Source organism: Podospora pseudocomata, assembly GCF_035222375.1.
Source record: "Podospora pseudocomata strain CBS 415.72m chromosome 1 map unlocalized CBS415.72m_1, whole genome shotgun sequence".
Taxonomy (NCBI): Eukaryota; Fungi; Ascomycota; class Sordariomycetes; order Sordariales; family Podosporaceae; genus Podospora; species Podospora pseudocomata.
In genome coordinates, this window is record NW_026946363.1 from 2,977,109 (window position 1) to 2,998,283 (window position 21,175).

A 21,175-nucleotide genomic window follows, 5' to 3' on the forward strand; every position below is an offset into this window, starting at 1 on the left:
TTGATTCCACCGGTTGGGTTTTTTTTTGGGTCAGGCAGGACAGGATATGAACTCATGAATTCTGGCGTCGGGTATATATCTCAGGTTCTAATATCAATATCTCCCTCCCCCTTTTCCCCTCAGAGTGAAGCCAGACTCTCGCTCTGTTTGGAGAGGGAAAAACAAACGATGGGTACTAGTGGCAGAAACGTACATTACAAAAACAAATCAAAGAAAACCATCTCCAGCCCAGAGATCACCTCTTCCTCTCCCTGACCTTAATCCTCCTCCCCGCCTTCGTAACCCCCCCGCTCGTCGCCGTTTTCGCCATCTTCGCCTGTGTAACCTCCAGTTCCAACTCGGCATCCGTCAACGCCTTGAGCTTTTTCCTCGCCTCCTTCAACTTCTTAGCCAATTTCTCCAAATTCCGCTCCTTCCTCACCCTCTCCTCATCATCCTCATCATCACTCTCCTGTTCCCTCTCCTGCCTTTTCCTTCCCTCCACCACCTCCTTCCGCTCCTCAACCCCCTCACAAAAAACAATCTTCTTCGCTTTCTTCGGTTGTTGCCCTCCCATATCAAACTCATCCTCACTATCCTCCTCCTCTTCCCCCCCGCCCGCAAGCACCCACCTCTCCTCCAACCCCCTCACCTCCTTGGCAACAATATTCCTCACAGTCCTCACATACCCCAAATCCTGCGTCTTGAGCAGCCTAACTAAATCCACACCCATAGCCTTGTTTCCCCTATCCCCCGCTACCTTCCCATCAAACCCTTTTCCTGCAGTGAGAGAAGACGACCCGGCCGACTTGCGGGACATCATGCCGAAATAAAACTCATCTTCGTTCTTCTCGGCGGCTTTCTCCCGGAGTGATTTGAGGACTGTTTGCTTTTTTTTGTAGTCCTTTGCGCGTTTTTGATAATCTTTTTTCTTTTCTAGGAGGCCGAGTTTGGCGCGCTCGAGGGGCTGGGCGCGTTCGCGGTGGGAGCGGCGTTGGACGCTGTGTTATTTACTGGTTAGCATTTGAAAAGAGGATGAGGAGGGGGAGGGGGGGAAGGGGTTACCTGTTCCGTAGGGAAGACATGGTGATGGTTTGGGGTTTGCGACTTTTTGGGTTGCGGTTCTGTTGACTTTCTTTTGCGACTTTTGTGATGGAATCGGGTTGATTGATATCGCTGTCGCTGTCACAACTGAAAAAGTGCGACAGTGAAGGTGGAAGTAGAGTGATCGAATAATCGATTGATAGCGAGATCGTCGCTCTTCAACAGCGAAAGCAGCGGGCGGTCAGGATTTCTGGCGGGCGCTTGCTTGACAGACGGCAGAACCAAAATTTGAGAGCTGCGCAGCTGCGATAAGATAAGACTTTGGCAGCAGGTTTGGGTGGGGTCTCCGAACTCCACTGCGGGTCGAGGTCCAGACCACCAAGGGTTCGAGATCCACTTTCAATGTGCGCTTTTGGACGACGTCATCTTCGAGATGTCAATTTCAGGAGATGTTTTGGGGGAATATCAAAAGTCTGCTGTGTTCCATTGATAGCGAGTGTTTTAGCGATTGTCCATCTGGCTTATAATCCGGATGTAAGTAGAGTATATAGGTCAGTCATCAATCATTCCCCTCCCCAACGCCCACATCCCAAACACCACAAAGACTCCAACAAAACAAATCAACACATCCACTTCCCCTCTACCCTACGCTTCCCCATCCCCCCACCCCTCACCACCTTTGCAAAAAAATACAGCCCAAAAGCCACCACACTAACCGGCACGGCAACCGCCCAATACATCCAAAACCTCTCCCCCCCGGGCGCAAACCAATCCTCCATCCCAAACAAGCTCGCCACAAACCCAAGCGGTATAAACACCAACCCCACCACTGTCAACGCCTTGACGCTCGTCGCCTCCTGCCTGCTCAACACCTGCTCCTCCACCGCCTGCCTATTCCCCGCCATCCCCGCCAGCCCAGTGATACTACTGCTCAAAAGCTCGACCCTCCTCCTCACATCCTTCAACGCCATGTACAAAAACTGAAAATCTGCCTCGGAAGACGAACCACTGCCAGACAAAACGTTCGGTGCCTGAAACGGAATCCGACACTGTATCATGATCGACTCGAGATCAATACAATAATACGACAACCTCCGCTCGTATGACTGCACATCTGACCACTGTTTCTCTACCGCGGTGGTGTTGAAGTACTCGAGATTCTCCTGCCTCGACATGCTATGCTGCACGTGAGAGATGTACGTCTGCAAAAAACCGACGTGTTGGCGGTAATGGCTTGCGACGATCTTTTGCGCGAGGGTCAAGACCAGGTCGGTGCCATGGCTGTCGAATAAATCCCAGTGGTGATCGAGGTAGAAGCACAAGTCGTCGAGGAGTGTCGTTCGGGGCGGGCCGCCGCGGTGGAGGTTCTTCATCTGTCGTTGGTGAGGGATGAAGTCGGGGTACCCCCCCTGGTGGAAGCGCGTGATGGGGGAGACGGGGATCGGGTTGTAGGCTTCGTAAGAGGTCCCTACGTATCGGAGGGGGGGGTCGGTGATGACGATGCAATCCCAGCCTGTGCCATTTTCTCGTGGGCGCCGCCAGATGGAGCACTTCCTGTGGAGGCAGACTGTGTCGGCGAATTTACCGAGGATTCGAGTAGTTGTGACGGTGCGCCCGGTTTCTGCGCAAAAGACGCGAAAGTTGCTTTGGAGGTCGTTGGGGAGGGAGATGAGCTGGTAGTATCTCATGGTGACATGCTCTTTTTGGACGCATGGGAGCGAGATGTTGTAGTAGGCGTCGTTGGACTTGAAGGCTTCGGGGGCGTTGTCTCGTTCGTGGTCGACGAAGAAGGCGGGATGGATGTCGAAGTGTGTGCCCAGGGTGCCGATGTGGGCTGGGGCTTGGCCCTCCATGATGATGATTCGGCGTCCATCTGGGCCTGAGGCGGGTGATTCGTCGGTCAAGGAGAGTCTGAACTTCGCTGGGTCGCTGCACTGCCACGGCTTTCTGGTGAAGGGAGAGCCCGCGGATGGGGACTCTAGCACGGCGATTCTTGTGTTTTTGAAGGGCCAGGGTATGTTCTTGAGTTCGAGTCTGGGGTCTCTACGTCTCAACCTAGGCTCGGACGAGGCGAGACTCTCGATGACGTTTCGGTACTGCTGGCAATCGGCAAGCCAGACGCTGCCCCCTTGGCTTCCTTGGCTAGACTGACTGTCTTGCCTTGCAACGGAAGGCTTGGGGGCATGGTTTGGGATCATGTTGAATATCCTGGCTTGCTCCTCGGAGATGCTGTGAGCACCGAGACCACCGTGGAGGCTGTTCCTCCCGTACTTAAAGAAATGAAATCCCTTGTCAAGGCATATGGTAAGAGATCCCGAGGCCCGAGTGAGGCTGCCGAGTCAGGCGGTCCCCTCCATCGAAGGGACGTCTGTCTCATTAAAAACGCCCGGTGAACTTAACCGGCAAGTTTTAAACCTCATCATCAACATGACCGACGAAGTGATTGGCTGGTCGAGCCGATACTGTTGCCAAGACCAAGTCCTGGAAGAGGGGAGCAGCGCGATGGGACAAGCAAAACAACGACATAGCGGTCATCTGATATTCCTGTTTGAGAGTTCCAGATGATGTCGTTTGGCTATTCGTTACGTGAGGCCATGTCAAGGTGTGGTAGGCGTGAAGGTCTGGGACCAATAGGATCAACTCCGGCCAGAGCCTTCTTGTCAGTTCGGGAGCTGGAATTCTATGTGCCATGGACGCCTGCGCTAAATCGAATGTATGCTGGTGCATCTCAGCTCTTGGAGGCAGAGCCTGACATCGTCATTTTTGGTTTCATGTTTCCCCAACTTGAAGGCGTCCAGTCTGCAAGTCAGCCTAACCCCGCGAGTTTATGATGAGACTATTGGTTGTATGCTCTTATCTGACGTCTTGGATATTGATACTGGAGCATTTATCTCCTTGTTGCCCCGAGATCTGGGCAAACACTGCCACTGATGCCATGTGGCCCCCCGCACTGGAGAATCTGGGGTCGGATTTGGGGGAGTTTGAAGCCCGCTGTCGTCCTCTCTCCAAGAATTTTGGTCTTTTTTATTTGTGTTGTTTTGTTTTCCAATCATCGTTGAAATGAAACAACATTGCAGCTGAAGGGTGGGACGGTCTCGCCTTTCCCTCCCAGGTCGAACCCGGTTGTCTGGGTACAGATTTCCTTGGAGCTGCCTTAGCGCCGGCTGAATCCCGCCGTCGACTTCCACCGGAAGTTATTCAATGCCGGGCATTTCGGACAGTTTCACGACTGCCGCTGCATTTCATAGCGGTATGCAACCTCGGACAGCCCAGAGAGCACTCCGCGTATCCTTTCCTATTGTTCTCGAAAGGTCCCCCCCCCCTATTCCCTCGAAATTGGTGATGCTCGTATCAATTCACAAACAGGGCTCACAGCCACTATAAATACCGGAAATCGGCACTAACAAGATCGCCAAGCATGTCGATTCTCCACAGTTACAGGGCACATCGCAGCCTGTCAGGGGCAAGCTCTCCATTTCTGTGAGCCGCTATTCGACCCGGACGAGCAACCCGTTGGAAGCTTGTTGAGTTCCCCGGCAGTTTTTGGATGCACTTTTGTTTTCATTGCAGCTGACGTGTTTCTCTGACAATCTCCTTTTACTGTTGCTCCACCGCTGTGCCTTGGGCTCATTCATTCACTTACTTTTCTTCATCATTTTCATCTCTCGCTCACCTATTCTTTCCCAACCAGGTCATCCAGTGACCTCTTGATGGTTCCCGTCCCGCCTCTCACCGTCGCCATCACTTGCATTTGGGTGGCTAAAGGGGAGCAATGGCCATCCTAACCGCCCGCAGGTTTCAACGCCTAGCTCTGTTGACGGTGGTCGCTCTTGTTTTCTATATACTCCTCGACCAAGCAGACTATGTTGCCATTCCCATGGTGCCAAAAACGGGGCAATATGTCCAAAGTACTTACGACTGGGCAAGACGCCGGATGAAATACCCGTTTGATGAGTCCAAACTCATCAAACTGCCAGAGGGTATCCCACGAGAGCTTCCCCGCATCCAGTATGACTTCTCCCAGGATGAAGCCAGCGAGTCTCACATCAAGACTCAAAAGGAACGACAGGAGGCTGTGAAGCAGGCCGCAAAGAAGTCATGGAACGCCTATCGAAAATACGCCTGGGGCCGGGATGAGCTCCTCCCTGAGAAGCTCACTGGAAAAGACACCTTTGCTGGATGGGGTGCTACGCTGGTGGACTCGTTGGACACGCTGTGGATCATGGGATTGAAGGACGAATACAAGGAGGCGGTCCAAAAGACCGCTACCATCAACTGGGACAAGACGACCTCTTCACATTGCTCGCTTTTCGAAACGACGATCAGGTATCTGGGTGGTCTCCTCTCAGCATACGATCTCAATGGCGACCAGGTCCTCCTCGACAAGGCCGTTGAGCTGGGCGATATGCTCTACGCCGGCTTCGACACCCCCAACCACATGCCAGCAAACAGCTTCAACTTTCGTGAGGCGAAGGCGGGAAGTCTCAGGCCCAGCATGGGCGAGTCTTCTGCTGCAGCCGGAACCCTGTCTCTCGAATTTACTCGGCTTGCCCAGCTGACCGGGGATCCCAAGTATTTCAACGCCATTTCTGGGGTGACGCGCGCCCTTGAGAAGACGCAGGACGACACAAATCTCCCGGGAATGTGGCCAGTGTTTATTGACGTCTCTCGCAACGAGCCCGAGAACCCCATTGGTGCGAAGGGTAGCTCTTTTAGCCTGGGTGCCTCTGCCGACTCAGCCTACGAGTACTTTTCCAAGATGTACGTCCTTCTCGGTGGCCTCGATCCAACGTACAAGAAACTTCACATGAAGTCCATGGCCACCGCGCGCAACCACCTCCTTTTCCGGCCCATGCTCCCGGATTTGTACCCTGCCACACCGCCTGATGTGCTGTTGTCGGGTAATGTCTATGCTAATGGTCAAGACATTATCGACCTCCAGCCTCAGGTGCAGCACTTGGGGTGCTTTGCGGGTGGAATGTTTGCCTTGGGTGGGAAGCTCTTCCATGAACCCGCCCACGTCAAGATTGGCGAGCAGCTCGCTCGTGGGTGTGCCTGGGCGTATGACGCGTTTCCTTCTGGGATCATGCCTGAGGTTTCAGAGATCATTCCCTGCCCTGCTCCCTCTTCTGCGCCTTCATCAAAGGACGAAGAAGAGGAGGAGTTTCCCCGGTGCAAGTGGGATGATGCAACCTATAAAGAAGCCAACACCGCCCCTGGCCGGTATCCCAAGCCTTTCAGGGCTGTCCAGGACCCTTCGTATCTCCTCCGGCCTGAAGCGATCGAGTCTATCTTTATTGCTTACCGCATCACTGGCAAGAAGGACTTGCTCGATATCGCCTGGCGCATGTTCACAGCTGTTCAAAAAGCGACCGAAACAAACGAGGCGTACACGGCTATTTCAGACGTCAATGTTGCCCCGGGTGAAGAGCAGGCGGATGCTCATGGCCGGGGTGGGACGAGGTCAAGAACCAAGAACTCGATGGAGAGCTTTTGGATTGCCGAGACGCTGAAGTACTATTATCTTATCTTCTCTGAGCCGGACCTCATCAGTTTGGATGACTATGTTTTTAATACCGAGGCGCACCCGTTGAAGATTCCCAAGCCGGGTAAGGGGGCGGAGGGGAAAGAGGGGTTGGATACGGAAAAGGAGGCATAAAAAAGGACAGGTGCATATGGGATGGAAGGCAGAGCAGCATATACATCACGCATAAATAGAATTTCATCTTTTAGAGTTCAACTCCACCACCGTTGATATCAAACATCCCCGAAGCCGAAGCCGAAGCCCTTCAAAGGTACCACCTACCCCACACAGCTATGACGCAGCACCGCAGCGTTCAAAAGTGGGGTCCCCGCTCACCGTCGCGGCAGTGCCTCGTTGGGTCGTCCCGCCCCTCCTTTCCAGAACCAAGCTCCCTCTTCTTACCACAAGAGCTCCAAAACCCCTGTCACAATCTTTCTCCATATGAACTTGACCCCTTTCCGACGACCTGCCACACTTCTCCTCTACCTCTCCCGCCATTTCACCACCACCACAACCACCTGTTCCCTCAAACACCCACCACCACCACCACCCCCCCCTTTTCCAACCACCATCAACGCAATGGACCTCACTTCCCCACCCCCCGAGGAACCCCCCTCCTACATCGCCGCCGCCCGCAGCCACGGCATCCCCCTCCGTCAATCAGCCCCCATCAAACCCGGCCCCTTGCCGCTTCAACTCCCCATCCTCAACCACCTCCGCACCAAGCGCGTGATTTTAGCCTCTGCCTCCCCTCGTCGAAGGGCAATGCTCAACCAAATCGGCCTCACAAACCTCGAAGTCTGGCCTTCAAACACCCCCGAGGACCTCGACAAGAAAACACACTCACCAGAGGAGTACGTCTCAGCCACCGCCCGAGCAAAATGCCACGCCGTCTACGAAGCCGTCCTCGCCGCCCAGGCCAAACCAGACGCCACCAAAGAACATTTGGAAGATCCAGCTGTTGTCATTGCAGCGGATACAGTCATCGCCACCCGCGCAGGGCAGATATTGGAAAAGCCAAAAAGCGAACAAGATCATGTTCGGATGCTGACGCATCTGAGGGATGGGAGGTATCACCGGGTTTTGACGGGGATTTGCGTCATGGCGCCAAAGGCGGATGCGAGTCATCCGGGGTATGAGATTAGGGGGCATGTGGAGGATACGAAGGTTTACTTCGCGAGGGAGGAGGACGGGTTGCCGGACGATGTTATTGAGAGTTATGTCAGGACGAGGGAGGGGGCGGATAAGGCGGGGGGGTATGCGCTGCAGGGAGTGGGGGGGATGGTGCTTGTGGAGAAGGTGGAGGGGAGTGTGGATAATGTGATTGGGTTGCCGGTTAGGAAGTGTCTGCAGTTGTGTGAGAGGGTTGTTTTTAGGCAGGGGGAGGAGGTGGAGGGGGAGGAGGAGGATGAGGAGGAGTGAGAGAGGGTGATGGGTTGGGAGATATACTGAGCGGTTAGCTATGACAGCAGACTATGGCCTTGAGAGGCGGATGAAGAGGTGTGAGTAATCAATGGTTTTGGACCGTGATTGTTGTTTGAGTTTCTGAGTGATATCATGCTAGTTGAGGCTCAGCTCACATTTCCAATAGCTCCTTCCCGTTACAACCTGCAGTCTTAGTCGTTCCTTCCCATCCTAACTTCCAGTCAAGTGGCTCCTTCCTCACATCAGCACGCACCACATCGCTCCTTCCCCAATAACAGTATATATATTTGCTCCCCGCACACATCACTCAGCGGAGAACAGCAGCTCACTCTGATCGAATTCTCAAGTGGCAAGACTAGCTTGCTGAGGGGCAAGCCACCCCCCGCCCGGGTTGCTCTTAGCTCTGGAGAGCTTCTCTGTTAGAACCAGACTCTGTCTGATTCAAGATAAAACCTAGAGGTTTTTGTAAGGTGGTCACCACAATCAAAATGAAGTGTGGGTGAGAGGTGAGCTCTGTGCTTTTTCCGATGACATACCTCGATTTAATTTTTGGATGGAGATGGTCGAAATAAAACGAAGGTGGCCGTTTCTTTCCTGGGGTGGTCGTGATGAAATTCAAGGTCATCGGTATAAGTAAACCGTTCGAGCGAGTGTTGATCGGTCCCTGTCCTGTGTTCTGTTCGGCCACCCAGACAAGGAGGGAGGGAGTATGTGAGAGGACTTGGTCATGCTGATGATCAACTCAAGGGGTCAAGAGAGGTTGACCTTCTTTTCTTCTGAAACCGCGCAAGAGTTGAGACTGGGAAAGACATATGAGACATGAAAATCGATCAATTCTTCTGTCTGACTTTTGTTGTTTGTTACCCAGGACAGACGTATCCAGGCATGACCAAAACTCAACTTATCATCTCACCCCAAAAACAAACCAAATAACAGCATTTTCAACCCTATACAAGTAAGGCTGGGGTATCCCGAATTCTCTGCAAACCTCTCATCAAGCAAAATATCATATCATTCTCCAGGAAAGACAAAAGAAGAAAACAGAATAACAAATAAAAAATATAAGAAAAATCAAAAGAAATCAACACCTCCCCTCCAAATCACCATCTATTTTCACACACTCCCCCCTCCTCCCTAAAGCAACATCACCACCACCCCCAACAACCCAACCACCAGCCCCATCCCAGTCCCCATTACCACCGCCCTCCCAGCAGCAGCACTGTCCTTGGTAGAAGCATCCCCAACCCTAAAACTCGGCTCATACTCCCCCTCCACAGCCTTGGTATCCAACCTCCCATCCCAGCAATACCTCTCAAAACACCTCCCACACTCCCCCGGCACCCCCGTCCCCGTCCTCGCCAAACTCCTACTCAACACCGCGCACGCCACACACTTGTTCCACTCCCCATCCAGCGTCCCGTTCCCCTGCGTGGCAGCATTATACCCATTAGTGATGATCTCATTCCTCTGACTCTCGGGGTAACTACTCGTAAAAGTCGAGACGTTCGAATTGGCGCTATAAGGAGCATTAGGGATGTAAACCAGCAACGGGGGCACCTTTTGCCCGGCCTCCAAAGTGAAATTATTGACGTCACACCCGAAAAACGTGGGCCGGTTGTTAAGCCCGAGGTTAATAAACGTGTTTTGGTCGGGGACGGGAGGGAACAGCGTGCCGTTGGCGATGGCGCCTTGGGAGCGGTCCCAACTGGCGCGGAGGGCGGTGCCATTCGGCCAGTTGTGCGTCGTGTCTGCCGAGCTGTCTACCGCAAAAATGACGTCGACGTGGCGGAAGGGTTGGATGAGGGGGTGGAGGGGGATGTTTTGGAGGTCTAACCCTCCATCGACGAGATCAAGCTCGATTTTTTGCGCGCTCGGGTTGGTGGCGTTGTTCCAGCCCAGGAATGGGTTGGGTTCGTACTGCGCAATGTCGTTTTCGTTGCTGTCTAGGATGTTGAGGGTTGCGTTTGCCGCGTTGAGGAGGAAGGTAGGGACGCCTTCGACCGAGGAAATGTTCTGGAGCATGAAGGCGTTGAAGAGGCTGGAGGAGGTGCCGTAGATGTAGGACACGGAATCAAACCCCTTGACGCACTTTCCGCTGGAGGGGATGACGCCCTGGGAGAAGTTGGAGCCGAGGTACTCCATGGGAACAAAACCGTACGTGGTGGGATCGTAGGAGCCCATTTCGTAAGGGTTGAACTCGTAGACCGTGGCGTTGAGGGAGATGATCCTCTCCCCCGGGTAGCGGCCGTTGGCTACGAGGATGGGGAAGGGGGTGCGAGCGGCGGAGAACTCATCGTCTAGGGCGATGGAGGAGAAGGTGTAGGCCGGCCCGCCGTCTTCGGCGTCGATGAGTTGATAACCCAGGGCACGACCCCAGCTGGGGGGAATAGGGGGTTAGTATCGTGTTTGGGCATGTATGTAAACAAAAGAAACTTACTAATCCGTGATGGAAGTCTCGAACCCAGCATCCGCCTTCGCAGCAACCTGCCTAGCCACCCTAGACCAGTACCTGGTAGTATCAAAAATCCCAGGCAAGTTCGGCCCAATAAAGATACTCCTATCAAACTTCCAAATACTGCTCCCCTCCCTCCCGTTCCTCAACGTCTCAACCGTGCTAAAGTTGTTGGTGTAAATGCTCGACACCAACCAACCACCACCAGACAAACCAGCCAAATAAGTACTGCTCTGCAGCAACCCCCCAATCTGTCCCTCCCCAGTCGCACCCGTGGTCCTGCTGTCGGCAGCAGCGACGAACCCGGCCCCATTCATCAACGCCCTGTAACCACCCCCCGAAACGGCAATCCCAACATTGGGAAGATCCTTCACATCCGGAGCCACACGGTTGATGTAAGCCTCGGCATCGAACCCTTCCAGATTGGCCCTCTTCAAAAAGTCAATCATGGGCTTCACCGTCTCCTTCCTTCGCTTCCCGAGCCAGTCCTCCTCCTGCTTGGAGATGCCATCGGCAAGACGGACAGTGGGTTTGTTTCTGGGACAGTTGACTTCCTGGGGCGCATAGCCGCCGCTGGGCGCGTTGGGACGCGCGCGAGGGCTGAGGACTAAATCATGGTTGGGTTGGGAGAGCTGGACAGCTGGGACTGGGATGGGTTCGGCGGAGGCAAGGTTGGCGGTGGTGAGGAGGAGAGCAGCGAGGGTGGTGGAGTAATCTAGAATATGCATATTGTTTATGTTTTGATGTTGATGTTGTTGCTAATAATGAGAACGGTAGGTAGGTGGGTGAGCTGTGTTATGTTATTGATATCGAATAAGCGTGTAAGGCGCACGACAACCAAAAGGAAAAGTAGAGTAACCAAAGTTCCCACGAATGTGAGAAATAAAAATGAAGCAAGGCAATCAAATTGCTAAGCTGGAAAAGCAACAAACAACAAAAAGCTGTATAAAAAAAATAATATAAAAAAAGAGCGAGACCCAAGGGGGCGGTAGCGGCGAGGGATGTGTAAAGTATTGTAAGTTTCAAAAGGGAGCTCGTCCCTGGAAATAACGTGGGCTAGGTTTATGTGGTGGCTATGGCACACACGCGAGCGGGTAGATCGGGGAATGAATGGAGAATGGAAGGGGAGCACGGGCAACCGTTGGCAAAGAGCCCACCGGCGGGTTAATTCTTTCTTCAAGGGATCAATCATCTCTGCCCAGCGAGTACCAAGAAACTCCCAAGAAACACCAAGACTGCTCGTTGCTCACGTTGGCTGTCTGTCTCGACCGGGTGGCACTGAAAGTTGGGATGGTTTTGGTGTCAGTTGTCAGCATCAAGACCGGATGACGCCGCCCCTTTCACAAGTTCTGCCATATCATGCATGATGTCCATCGATTGTGAAAAATAAATCAAATGAGGCTGCTCAGCCCCTCGCAGCCGAGGCCGATTTGGGGACGGGAGCTGCAGGAAATCTAATCACAGCCAGGAGGGAGGGGTGGGAGGGAGGCTCTTACACACCCTGATTTGCAAGCTGCATTCCCCCTTCCAGGTCACGGTGGCATCGTTTCAAGTTTCATGCAACCGCGGGCTTGACCTGCCGAGCCTGCCCAACCAAACCAATCCTCAACCAATATTTGTCGACTTCTTAACAAACGTCAACTGGCAAATGTTCTCCATGACCTACCGGATGACGGTTTTGACAGAACAGCCCGAGCGGGAAGCACAAGCACCCGTCATTAGTTTCCAAAAATTCCCAGCGCTAAACGGGCAGTTTGGAACCATCCCAATGAACACCGGCATGTGGCACTCCACCAACCACCAGCCTTCTCAGCGGGGTCCGGAAGGGCTGGAGGGCAATTACGAGTCTCCCCCTTCTTGGCATCAAGCCACCCGCTCCCCACAGTTACAGTGGGTACAGGGATGCCACACTCGGTTCACTTCACGTCATCATCATCGTATTCTTTTACTGGGAATTATCCGCTACATGCTCGATATTCGGATTCCGCTAATTGTCCGATACGAATCTGCAGTCATGTATGATAGCGGACTCTTCCAGAAAAAAGTTTACAGACACTCGGGAGCCGATCTACCCGCTCTTCGGCGCCCTCGGCCACCTCACCCTCTTCCCTGTCGTGGAATCAACCGGCTGGCCAACCACCGGGTCGGTGACCTGTCTCAGTTCCACCACTCCAACAGCTTACACATGTGTTTGTTTGCTCTGTTCAAATGCTGTTTGGGATTTCGTTCGCCATGTTTGATATCTCTCCTGCCGTGAAAGGCAAGGCAGACTTCTTACCATATACTCATAAGCTTTACCTGAGCCTGCTGTGTACGCAATACGCGGAACTCTCCAATGGGCCTGTATCCTCGAATTGGAAGGACGTTTGTTTACCCACGAGATACTCAGATTCAGTGCGGATGAATCATAACCCTTGGGTATCAAGGTGTTCCCGTCGATGCTATCCGCGTAATATCAGATCGAGGCATATCTCCCCCCGCCATCCAATCTCACCTCAAGACCTTCCACGTTGTCAGTGAAACAATCTTTGACAGCGGGAGGCAGCCCCTCGATCGGCCCTGACCCCCGACCCGACCCGACCCCCGACCAGCATCAGATCATCTCCTGCACATCCATCCACGCTAACGCGAGCATCAAACAGCCGACAGACCTCGATATTCATTACAGATCCAACCTAGAAACTCCCTATACCCCAGGTTCATTACTACTACAACAACAACAACAACAAAAAAACATAAAAATCCGCAACCCGTGGTACCTTTGCTTTGGAACCCTTTGTACCCCCAGGAGTCGGAACCCTTCTGAAACTGTCTGGCTTGTAGACTGTTATGACCGCTTTCTATTTTTTCTTTTCTACAGGTCAACTAAATCCCCCAATGTGGTATTGTATATCCAACCGCAGTCAGCCAACTCAAGCCTTGTTCATATGCTCCAACCGAATCTCCACCGCCCGTCTGTGAGCCTCCAGCTCCTCAACCTTAGCCAACTGCATCACCGACCCTCCCACATTCCTCAGCCCCTCAGCCGTCAGGTTAGAGCTGGTAATGTGCTTGACAAACGAGGCGAGATTCACGCCAGAGTATTGCTTGGCGAAGCCATAAGTAGCTACGCAAATCCAAAATCAGTATCAATTCCTGTTTGTATCAAACCAGGGCAGTAAAAACTTACGCAAAGAGTGGTTAACACCAGCCGAGTAATCACCCACGCTCTCAGGCGTCCACTCCCCAATAAACACACTCCCCGCATTCATCACCTTCTCCACCGCCTTCTCCGCGTCCTTGATCTGAAGAATCAAGTGCTCAGGCGCATACCTGTTGCTGATCTCCATCGCCTCCTCCACAGTCTTGACCTTGACAGTCAGCGAGTGGGCAATAGACCCCCGGACAATGTCCACACGCGGGAGGGCCATGGCCTGGTTGTGAACCTCATCTTCAATAGCAGCGAGCTGGGCATCAGTCAGGTCAATAGCAATGAGAATGACCTGGCTGTCGACGCCGTGCTCAGCTTGGGACAAGAGATCAGAGGCGACAAATGCTGGGTTGGCGTCCTTGTCGGCAACAACCAAGACCTCGGAAGGACCGGCGGGCATGTCAATACCGACGCCGGCGTTGGTGTCATTGCTGACGTACATCTTGGCCGCTGTGACGAACTGGTTACCAGGGCCGAGAATCTTGTCAACCTTGGTCACGCTCTCAGTGCCATAAGCCATGGCAGCAACAGCCTGGGCACCACCAGCGAGGACAATCGACTCAGCGCCAACCTTGTGGGCGACGTAAACAATCTCAGGGGTGATGCTGCCGTCGGAGCGAGGCGGCGAGGCAATGACAATCTTTTGGCAGCCGGCTACCATAGCCGGTACACCAAGCATGAGCGCGGTGCTGGGCAGAACGGCGGTACCACCGGGCACGTAAAGGCCGACGGCTTCGATAGGGCGAGAGAAACGGCTGCAGACAACGCCGGGCATGGTCTCGACCTGCAACGGCTTCTCGTCTTTTTGAGCGGCGTGGAACTTCTTGATGTTCTCGAATGACACGTCGATGGCCCTGATGGTCTCCGCGGGAAGCTGCATCATGGACTCGGGGAACGGCGCCTTGAGTACTGGAGAGGTCAAAGATGTCGCCCTTTCGAACTTGTGAGTGTATGAGAGAAGTGCCTTGTCGCCATTCTTCCGTACGTCATCGATGATTGGCACAATAATCTTCATGATGGCGTCGGCCGATTTTTGTGATGGTCTCTTTAGGGCCGCATCGAGCTCTTGTGTGGTGACTTCACCCGCATCGAGAACCTTCATCAGAATCCTCTCGTCCTTCTTGGGCTCCTCCTTTACTGGCGCTGGTGCTGGTGGCGCCGCTCCGTTGGTCTCTGTCTTGATGCCCTCCTTTTCAGCCCACCTGCCCTTGGCATCGCCCTGTCTCCTCTTGACCTTGAAGCTCTTGGCATCGAGGCTCTTTTCAACGTCAGCAAGAGACACACCAGCGGCAACAACTCTCGCCATGGCAAAGTAGATGAGATCCGCGGCCTCGAAAGCAACCTCCTCGGCGGTTTTGGCATCACAAAGCTCCTCAGCCTCCTCCATGATCTTCGCCCTCAACAGCTTCTCATCAGAGAAGAGACGAGCAGTGTATGAGCCTTGTGGCGCAAACCGCTTCCTTGAGACAAGAGTCTGCTCCAGCTTCTTGATACCCTTCAAATCGCCAAAGCAGCCAGACTGCTCCAAGTGACAGAACCGCCCCTTTTGCCGCACCACAAACTTGAGCGCATCATTGTCGCAATCCAGAGATATCCGCACAAGCTCCTGAGTGTCCCCAGAAGAAGCACCCTTGTACCACAACCCACGCTTCCGGCTCTGGTAAACACCAGTCTGTGTCCTGAGAGCCTCACCAACACTCTCCTCGCTGCTGTACACCAAGCCAAGAGCAGTGTCATGCTCATCAACCACCACGGTAGGAATCAAGCCATCGGCACGGTCTGACTTCCACGAAGCAGCAAGAATCTTAGGAACAGCAAGCTTTCCGGCCTGCTCCTTGCTGGTTACATCAGTCGAGGGAAGAATAGGAATAGCGCCAACCTGTGCCGCAACACCGATGAACTTTTCGAGGTCAGCATCAGCGACAGGCTTGACAAAGAAAGAAGCGATTTTCTTCGCCTTAGCCTCCTCGACAAACTGCGCAGTCTCGGCAGCGGTGATATCAAAGTCGGAAACGAGAAGGCCGTGCTCAGTGGCAGAAGTCAATTGCGCCGGGTTGGCGCCAGACACAACAGGGGCTACTCGGGAGCCAAACTCGGCGAAATCGGGAAGCTGTTCAGGGCGGACAAACACCTTGCGAGCGCCAGCGTCGATAAGAGAAACGACATCATCGCGGGACTCGAGCTGTGTCACGTCGAAAAAGGGCTGGAATTCGGTGTTGTGGCGGCCGAGGAAACGGAAAATCTTCTCATATGTCTGCGGCTTCACGGTAAAGAAGACAGTTCCCAGACATGAGACTTCCTCGCGGTTGAGCCCCTCCTTCTCTCCTCCGAGCCCCGGCGGGACATTGACGCTGATGAGGAACGGCAGAGGAAGCGTCGACTCCATTTTTTGGGATTGGTTGTCAGTGTGACGACTACACTATAGGGTGTATGCTATCGTTATGATGTATGAGAGTAAGCACAGTGAGAGCCCTATTTAAGTGAGCGTGAGGCAAAGTATGACTCTAAAATTGATGCATTATCAAATCGCCAGTTCCCGACCCGCTCCTGCATCGGATCCAGTCCCAAGGCATGTTTTATGGTGGGGTAAAATCATCCACCTCTTCCCACTGCCACCCCTCCATTACGTAGTGGCCAATTCCCTTTTTTTTTTTCTGAGGGTGGGGCAACGGTTGCAACCCCAGAATTAAGCTATGGTCTGTGCTAAAGATTTCCGGATCATTCCAGCTTCCGATTTCACTTGAAGTCTGAGTGGGGCCAGGGTTGTTCTTGGCCGTCTGTTCAGTGAACCGCATTGAGCCGCTGCAAGCTGTCGCGACGATTCGCGATTCCATTGAGCTGCAGGGAAGCTCTCTCTTTGACAACACAACTATTTACCGCCAGTTGCTGTCGCGGACAACTCTCCCAGAAATATCACGACTTCAACGACCCGCGCGCATCAATTATCCATCTACAGCTACGCGCTCTCCATCCATCTTACCAGGAACTATCACCAATCTCGAAGTCGAACCAACCGACCCAAGTCACTTACCATCAACCCCTCCGTAACTCAACCCGAATCCCACACACAAGTCGCCCATCCCCCTCAATATGTCAACCACAGCAGCCCCCCAACCCAACGGCCATCCCCCCGGCTCCCAATCCCAAACCCTCACCACCACCACCAACCCACCCCAACCCCCTCCTCCCCCTCCCCTCAACAACAACACCAACCCCCAATCCAACCCCACCGCCCCCCGCCCCCGCGAGTCCCGCACAATCGAGCTCCTCCTCCTAGCCCAAGGCGTCACAACCTTCGAACCCCGCGTCCCCCTCCTCCTCCTAGACTTCGCATACCGGCACACCTCCTCCGTCCTCTCCGACGCCCTCCACCTCTCCGCAGACCCTTACACCTCCCACGCCGGCGCCCGCCCCTCCGCCTCCTCCGGCGCGGCCCCCGTTAATGTAGGGGACGCAGCCATAACCTCCAACGCCGTCCAGCTCGCCATCGCATCCCGCCTCGCCTACCAATTCCGGGGTGGCGCCGCCGGTGGGACGAGTAAAGACTGGTTGCTCGACATGGCCAAAGAACGAAACAAAATCGCCTTACCTAGGGTTCCGGCGAGTGAATGGGGTTTGAGGCTTCCAGGGGAGAAGTTTGTCTTGTCTGGGACGGGGTGGGGGTTGAGGGATGTTTGGGCTGGGCAGGAGGCGTTGGAGGAGTCGGATGAGGAGAGTGAGGAGGGGGATATGGAGATGGAGGATGTGGTTTTGGGAGGGGGGACAACACAGGAAAAGGAGGAGGATGTAGGGGGGGATGGGGTGGAGGGGGGCACGATGGGGGATGTTTTTGGGGATGAGGCGGAGGATGAGGAGATGGGGGAGGCTTGATTTTCTCTGTCAGGGTTTCACGACATAAGGCATTGATTGAGACGGAGGCAAGAAGGTCGCGGAGGCAGCAAGACTCAAAGGGAAAGAAGGGGTGGACAAGATGGAAGAGTGGGACGAAATTGGCTTTTATCACAAGCGGGAGATCGACAAGTCTTGTTATTTTACTTTTGGCAAGTAGTTGGTGCTTTGGCATTTTTTTTTGTTTTTTTTTTCCTCTCATGAAGAAAGAAAAACACTTCATCAAAAGGGGGGCTCGGAATTGGCGTTGGGATGGGTTGAATTGGGCAAAGATATTTGATTTCACTTTCTGTATACTACTACTTCCACTTGGGAGTTGAGAATTATAATTTCACACAAACAGCGGCTCAGAATCAAGGCTACTGATCATAACGCCTATTCCCATACAAGCAATTGTGCAGTGATGTGGTTGCTATATCCCTTTATGTATTACTACAAACCAACTCAAAAAACCAATAATGATAATGATAATGCCTACCAGAAAAAGTCGAATGTACCCCCCACTACTAGTCCCAAAAAAAAACGCCGCGCTATGCAACAAATCCCCATCTCTTCCCAAACCCCCAAACAAACAAGTCTGTCTATCACACCAAGAATCCCCCCTTGAATCCTTCCTCTATATGCTCTCCCAAAACCACTGTTGTTTGTTGAAACACAACCCTCCCTCATCACTCCTTCTTCTCCGCAACCTCAGCACCAACCTTCAAATCCTTAATTCCAGTGATAATCTCCGCATTAGTATCCGGCACAACCGTGTCCTTCCCCCTTTCCTTCTCCCTCTTCTCCTCCTCAAGCTTCCTCTCCACATCCTCCAAAATCCTCTTCTTCTCCTTTGTGCTCTCATCCATCGGCATCTCCTCCTCACCACCCGCCCTATCAACCTCCTCATCCACCGCCTCCTCAAACTCCTCCTCCAAATCCTCCTCATCATCCCCCTCCTGCCCCCTCTCCTCAAGCGCACTCCTCATCATCCTGTCCTCGTCATAACTCTCCCCCAGGTCATCCCCGTATGAATCCCTCGACATGTAACTATCCCCCATCCCCTCCCCAATCTCATCCTCATCCTCATCTTCGTACTCCTCATTCTCATCATCCATCTCCTCCTCTTCTTCTTCTTCCTCTTCCTCGCCCTCACCCTCGGTATCACTAGCCGAGAACTCGTCCAGTTCAAGCGGGGTGTCCCTCCAGTACGTAAAATCAGTGTATTCCTCCCCACCGCCCTTAACAAGCGTGCTGACAGGGGGAAAGTAGTGGTCTACCACCTCGGTCATGTTGACATAGCTAAGCTTCATCTTGTTAAGACTGAGCAGATCGAGCGAAACCTCCGCGTTGGAGTTGATGGTGAAAATCCTTGTTCTCGGGACGTCGACTGTGCGGTAAGAGATTTGGTCTGTGAAACGGTTCCCGAAGCCGGCGTAGAAGGGTTTGCGGTCGGGGCCGTAGAGGGAGCGAATATCACGCAGGGTGGACATCTTAAAGATGTGTGGCTTTCGGAGGTAAATCTCGCGACGGAGGGCGGCCATTGTCCTATCTGGAGACAGAATTGTTGGGCCTCGTGGAAGCTTGTAGCCGTCTTGGACAATACCGGCTAGGTATGCCCTGGTGGTGTCGGCTTGTCCGACGGAGCGACTCGTCAGGTACATAATGTTGTACCCATTGGCGACGATGTCGGTGTATAGCTTGGCCACACCGGCGTGAGTCCAGTCACGGCCGATCATGTTCAGCACGTGGCCCAAGGCATCTGACTTGGTGATGGTGCCGTCAATGTCGGAGATGACGACTGGCACCTCGTACTTCCAGAGGTACATGTAGGCCGAGCAGGTCGCGCGGTTCACGGTGAAGCTCATCGAGTTCTCGCCCGGTTTCAGGTTCAAGGCCTTGAGCTGGTCACTGGTCAACCGCAAGGTCTTGGCGTAGTTACGGTTCGGATCACCGGCGGTTGAGGAGCCGGGAGAGCTGGGTGGTGTCTGGATAGACATCTGGCCGAGGTCTGAATCGGCACGTCTGTGGCTTGGTACGCTAGGTGAAGCTGTCACATCACTGCTGTCGCTCTGGTAGCCGGGATCAGAAGCTGCGTCCATGACGATGCCGTTGTCGTTGCGCAGGCTCGATTCCATGGCTTTCTTCATGGCGGCAGCCTTGGCTTCCTCGCTGCTGTAGATCCAGAGATTTCCGCGCTCATCCACACCAAACAGAGCGCCGATATCGTAGTAGCCGTCGAGCTCCTCCGAGAGAACCTTGCGAGCCAGAATCTCCGTCTTGATCGCATCTTCCTCGTTGTTTTTGAAGTTGCTCATATCCAGCATAAGATCTCCTGTTTCGGTGATATGTGTCTGAATATTCACTGCGGCAAGCTCCCTGGAGAGATTCATGGCTCTCTGCAAAGCCTCGGATGCCGAGAGAGGCGGTGGGCTGTGTGAACGGTCCGAGTACTTGGGGTTTTCGGGGTCGTCCGAGTCCTCACTGGGTGCCCTCCTAGCCGTCATCCGCAGGACGTCATCGCTATGAGGACGCGGTGGGGACCAGTCGCCAATAGAGGTTCCGGCCTTTCCGAACTCTGGAGAAGCTGATCTTGGTGTGATGAGGCCTGTGTATGTTAGCTACCGAGCAGTGAGCTTGAGCCTTGCATGTACTCACCATCTCTTTGATTCGGGAGCACGGTCAACGGCGGTCTGCTAAAGCTCGCTGACCGCACTTTTGGATCGTTAAGATCGAGGGCTTCAGGCTCCCCGAGTCCGGTGGTTTGTTGCGGGCTCAAAGGTGGACTGGAGGCTGGAGAAACGAGGGGAGAGGTCTGGAGACTCTTGGGAATAGTGTCACTGGTCTCGAATACAAAGAATGCCTCGCCTCCTTCGCCCAGCTTCATCGAATACGGCTGCTTGACCCCATTGACCTTGAACTCGACCTTCTTCTCGTATGGGCGCAAGAGCGAGAACTTGCCGAAGCGCACGTGAAAAGGTGAGCAGAGTAGCGATCCGTCTTCCTGCTCAACGACTATTACGTCGATGGCTCCGCTCAATGTTGCCGGGTTGATCGAGTTCCATGCTGTCGAGACAGAGTCGCTCAGATTCCTGACGTACTGCATCGTGTCCAGGCTGGCGTGACTGCACCGGCACTGCTGTCGCTTCCAACAGAACTATATATGTACAAGCGCGCCGGTCGCTGTTGTAACAGAAAATATCCGTGGATGTTTGGTATGGACAAAGGCGAGCAAACAAGAGGTCAGCTGAAACCGAGCTGAGCTGAGCTGGTGATGGTCCAGACACAGGGCGGCAGGCCGGGTCTGGACTGGGTGATCTCGGTATGCGCGTGGGCTCTGGAGCTCTGGAATTCTTGCGATATTTGATGAATTGCGTTTGCAAAAGTGTCGGAATGCGGAATGGAAGGACGATAGGGAGAAAAGTCGGAGCTAGAATGACGAGCTGGCGCACAATGGTATGCGATCCGACGGCCTGACTGACAGGAACCTTGAGCGTAAAGCAGCCGGAGGGGTGGACCGGGTTGGCGGGCTGCTTGGTAGCACAGAGGCAGAAATACGACTTGGGCACTGAGCACCTGACGTCTACGGAATGCGTTAGGGAGAAAAATAAAAAGCGTCAACGTCGGCGACAGGTCTGCAGAAATTCGAGGCGGTTCACGAAACAAAAGTCGGCCAGGACAAGAGGGTAGGTAG

The 21,175-nt window shown here is 53.7% G+C and overlaps 8 protein-coding genes across 8 annotated transcripts; 3 read left to right on the forward strand and 5 right to left on the reverse strand.

Moving 5' to 3' along the window:
* Window positions 1-41: 41 nt before the first annotated feature.
* Window positions 42-1,302, reverse strand: UTP11 (Small subunit (SSU) processome component). The gene is made up of 2 exons (XM_062885565.1): window positions 1,045-1,302; window positions 42-980 (listed from the first exon to the last, which is right to left on the reverse strand). The coding sequence occupies exons 1-2, from the start codon at window positions 1,062-1,064 to the stop codon at window positions 236-238; spliced, it is 765 nt and encodes a 254-aa protein (XP_062748541.1). The 5' UTR covers window positions 1,065-1,302; the 3' UTR covers window positions 42-235.
* Window positions 1,303-1,643: 341 nt separating this feature from the next.
* QC762_111470 (uncharacterized protein) lies at window positions 1,644-3,221 on the reverse strand (the record flags this gene model as incomplete). The annotated part of the gene is made up of 1 exon (XM_062885566.1): window positions 1,644-3,221. One exon carries the CDS (start codon window positions 3,219-3,221, stop codon window positions 1,644-1,646), a length of 1,578 nt encoding a protein of 525 aa, XP_062748542.1.
* A 729-nt stretch (window positions 3,222-3,950) lies between these two features.
* On the forward strand, window positions 3,951-6,682 carry QC762_111480 (uncharacterized protein; the record flags this gene model as incomplete). Its single annotated transcript, XM_062885567.1, has 2 exons — window positions 3,951-4,273; window positions 4,794-6,682. Exons 1-2 carry the CDS (start codon window positions 4,225-4,227, stop codon window positions 6,680-6,682), a joined length of 1,938 nt encoding a protein of 645 aa, XP_062748543.1. The 5' UTR covers window positions 3,951-4,224.
* Window positions 6,683-6,988: 306 nt separating this feature from the next.
* On the forward strand, window positions 6,989-7,969 carry QC762_111490 (uncharacterized protein; the record flags this gene model as incomplete). Its single annotated transcript, XM_062885568.1, has 1 exon — window positions 6,989-7,969. The coding sequence occupies one exon, from the start codon at window positions 6,989-6,991 to the stop codon at window positions 7,967-7,969; it is 981 nt and encodes a 326-aa protein (XP_062748544.1).
* A 1,116-nt stretch (window positions 7,970-9,085) lies between these two features.
* Window positions 9,086-11,855, reverse strand: PLB1 (Lysophospholipase 1). Its single transcript, XM_062885569.1, has 2 exons — window positions 10,410-11,855; window positions 9,086-10,349 (listed from the first exon to the last, which is right to left on the reverse strand). The coding sequence occupies exons 1-2, from the start codon at window positions 11,150-11,152 to the stop codon at window positions 9,107-9,109; spliced, it is 1,986 nt and encodes a 661-aa protein (XP_062748545.1). The 5' UTR covers window positions 11,153-11,855; the 3' UTR covers window positions 9,086-9,106.
* A 1,273-nt stretch (window positions 11,856-13,128) lies between these two features.
* On the reverse strand, window positions 13,129-16,655 carry HIS4 (trifunctional histidinol dehydrogenase). The gene is made up of 2 exons (XM_062885570.1): window positions 13,594-16,655; window positions 13,129-13,530 (listed from the first exon to the last, which is right to left on the reverse strand). The coding sequence occupies exons 1-2, from the start codon at window positions 15,998-16,000 to the stop codon at window positions 13,337-13,339; spliced, it is 2,601 nt and encodes an 866-aa protein (XP_062748546.1). The 5' UTR covers window positions 16,001-16,655; the 3' UTR covers window positions 13,129-13,336.
* Window positions 16,656-16,704: 49 nt separating this feature from the next.
* TAF9 (Transcription initiation factor TFIID subunit 9) lies at window positions 16,705-17,484 on the forward strand (the record flags this gene model as incomplete). The annotated part of the gene is made up of 1 exon (XM_062885571.1): window positions 16,705-17,484. One exon carries the CDS (start codon window positions 16,705-16,707, stop codon window positions 17,482-17,484), a length of 780 nt encoding a protein of 259 aa, XP_062748547.1.
* A 534-nt stretch (window positions 17,485-18,018) lies between these two features.
* ned1 (lipin Ned1) lies at window positions 18,019-21,154 on the reverse strand. Its single transcript, XM_062885572.1, has 2 exons — window positions 20,140-21,154; window positions 18,019-20,089 (listed from the first exon to the last, which is right to left on the reverse strand). Exons 1-2 carry the CDS (start codon window positions 20,585-20,587, stop codon window positions 18,171-18,173), a joined length of 2,367 nt encoding a protein of 788 aa, XP_062748548.1. The 5' UTR covers window positions 20,588-21,154; the 3' UTR covers window positions 18,019-18,170.
* Between the last annotated feature and the right edge of the window lie 21 nt (window positions 21,155-21,175).

Coding starts and splice junctions, on each gene's coding strand:
- PLB1 (XM_062885569.1), bottom strand. CDS start 11,152: ATGCATATTCTAGATTACTCCACCACCCTCGCTGCTCTCCTCCTCACC. Junction 10,350..10,409: donor GAGACTTCCATCACGGATTA/GTAAGTTTCTTT, acceptor TATTCCCCCCAG/CTGGGGTCGTGCCCTGGGTT.
- HIS4 (XM_062885570.1), bottom strand. CDS start 16,000: ATGGAGTCGACGCTTCCTCTGCCGTTCCTCATCAGCGTCAATGTCCCG. Junction 13,531..13,593: donor TGGTGTTAACCACTCTTTGC/GTAAGTTTTTAC, acceptor GGATTTGCGTAG/CTACTTATGGCTTCGCCAAG.
- ned1 (XM_062885572.1), bottom strand. CDS start 20,587: ATGCAGTACGTCAGGAATCTGAGCGACTCTGTCTCGACAGCATGGAAC. Junction 20,090..20,139: donor GCTCCCGAATCAAAGAGATG/GTGAGTACATGC, acceptor TAACATACACAG/GCCTCATCACACCAAGATCA.
- UTP11 (XM_062885565.1), bottom strand. CDS start 1,064: ATGTCTTCCCTACGGAACAG. Junction 981..1,044: donor ATGTCTTCCCTACGGAACAG/GTAACCCCTTCC, acceptor TAAATAACACAG/CGTCCAACGCCGCTCCCACC.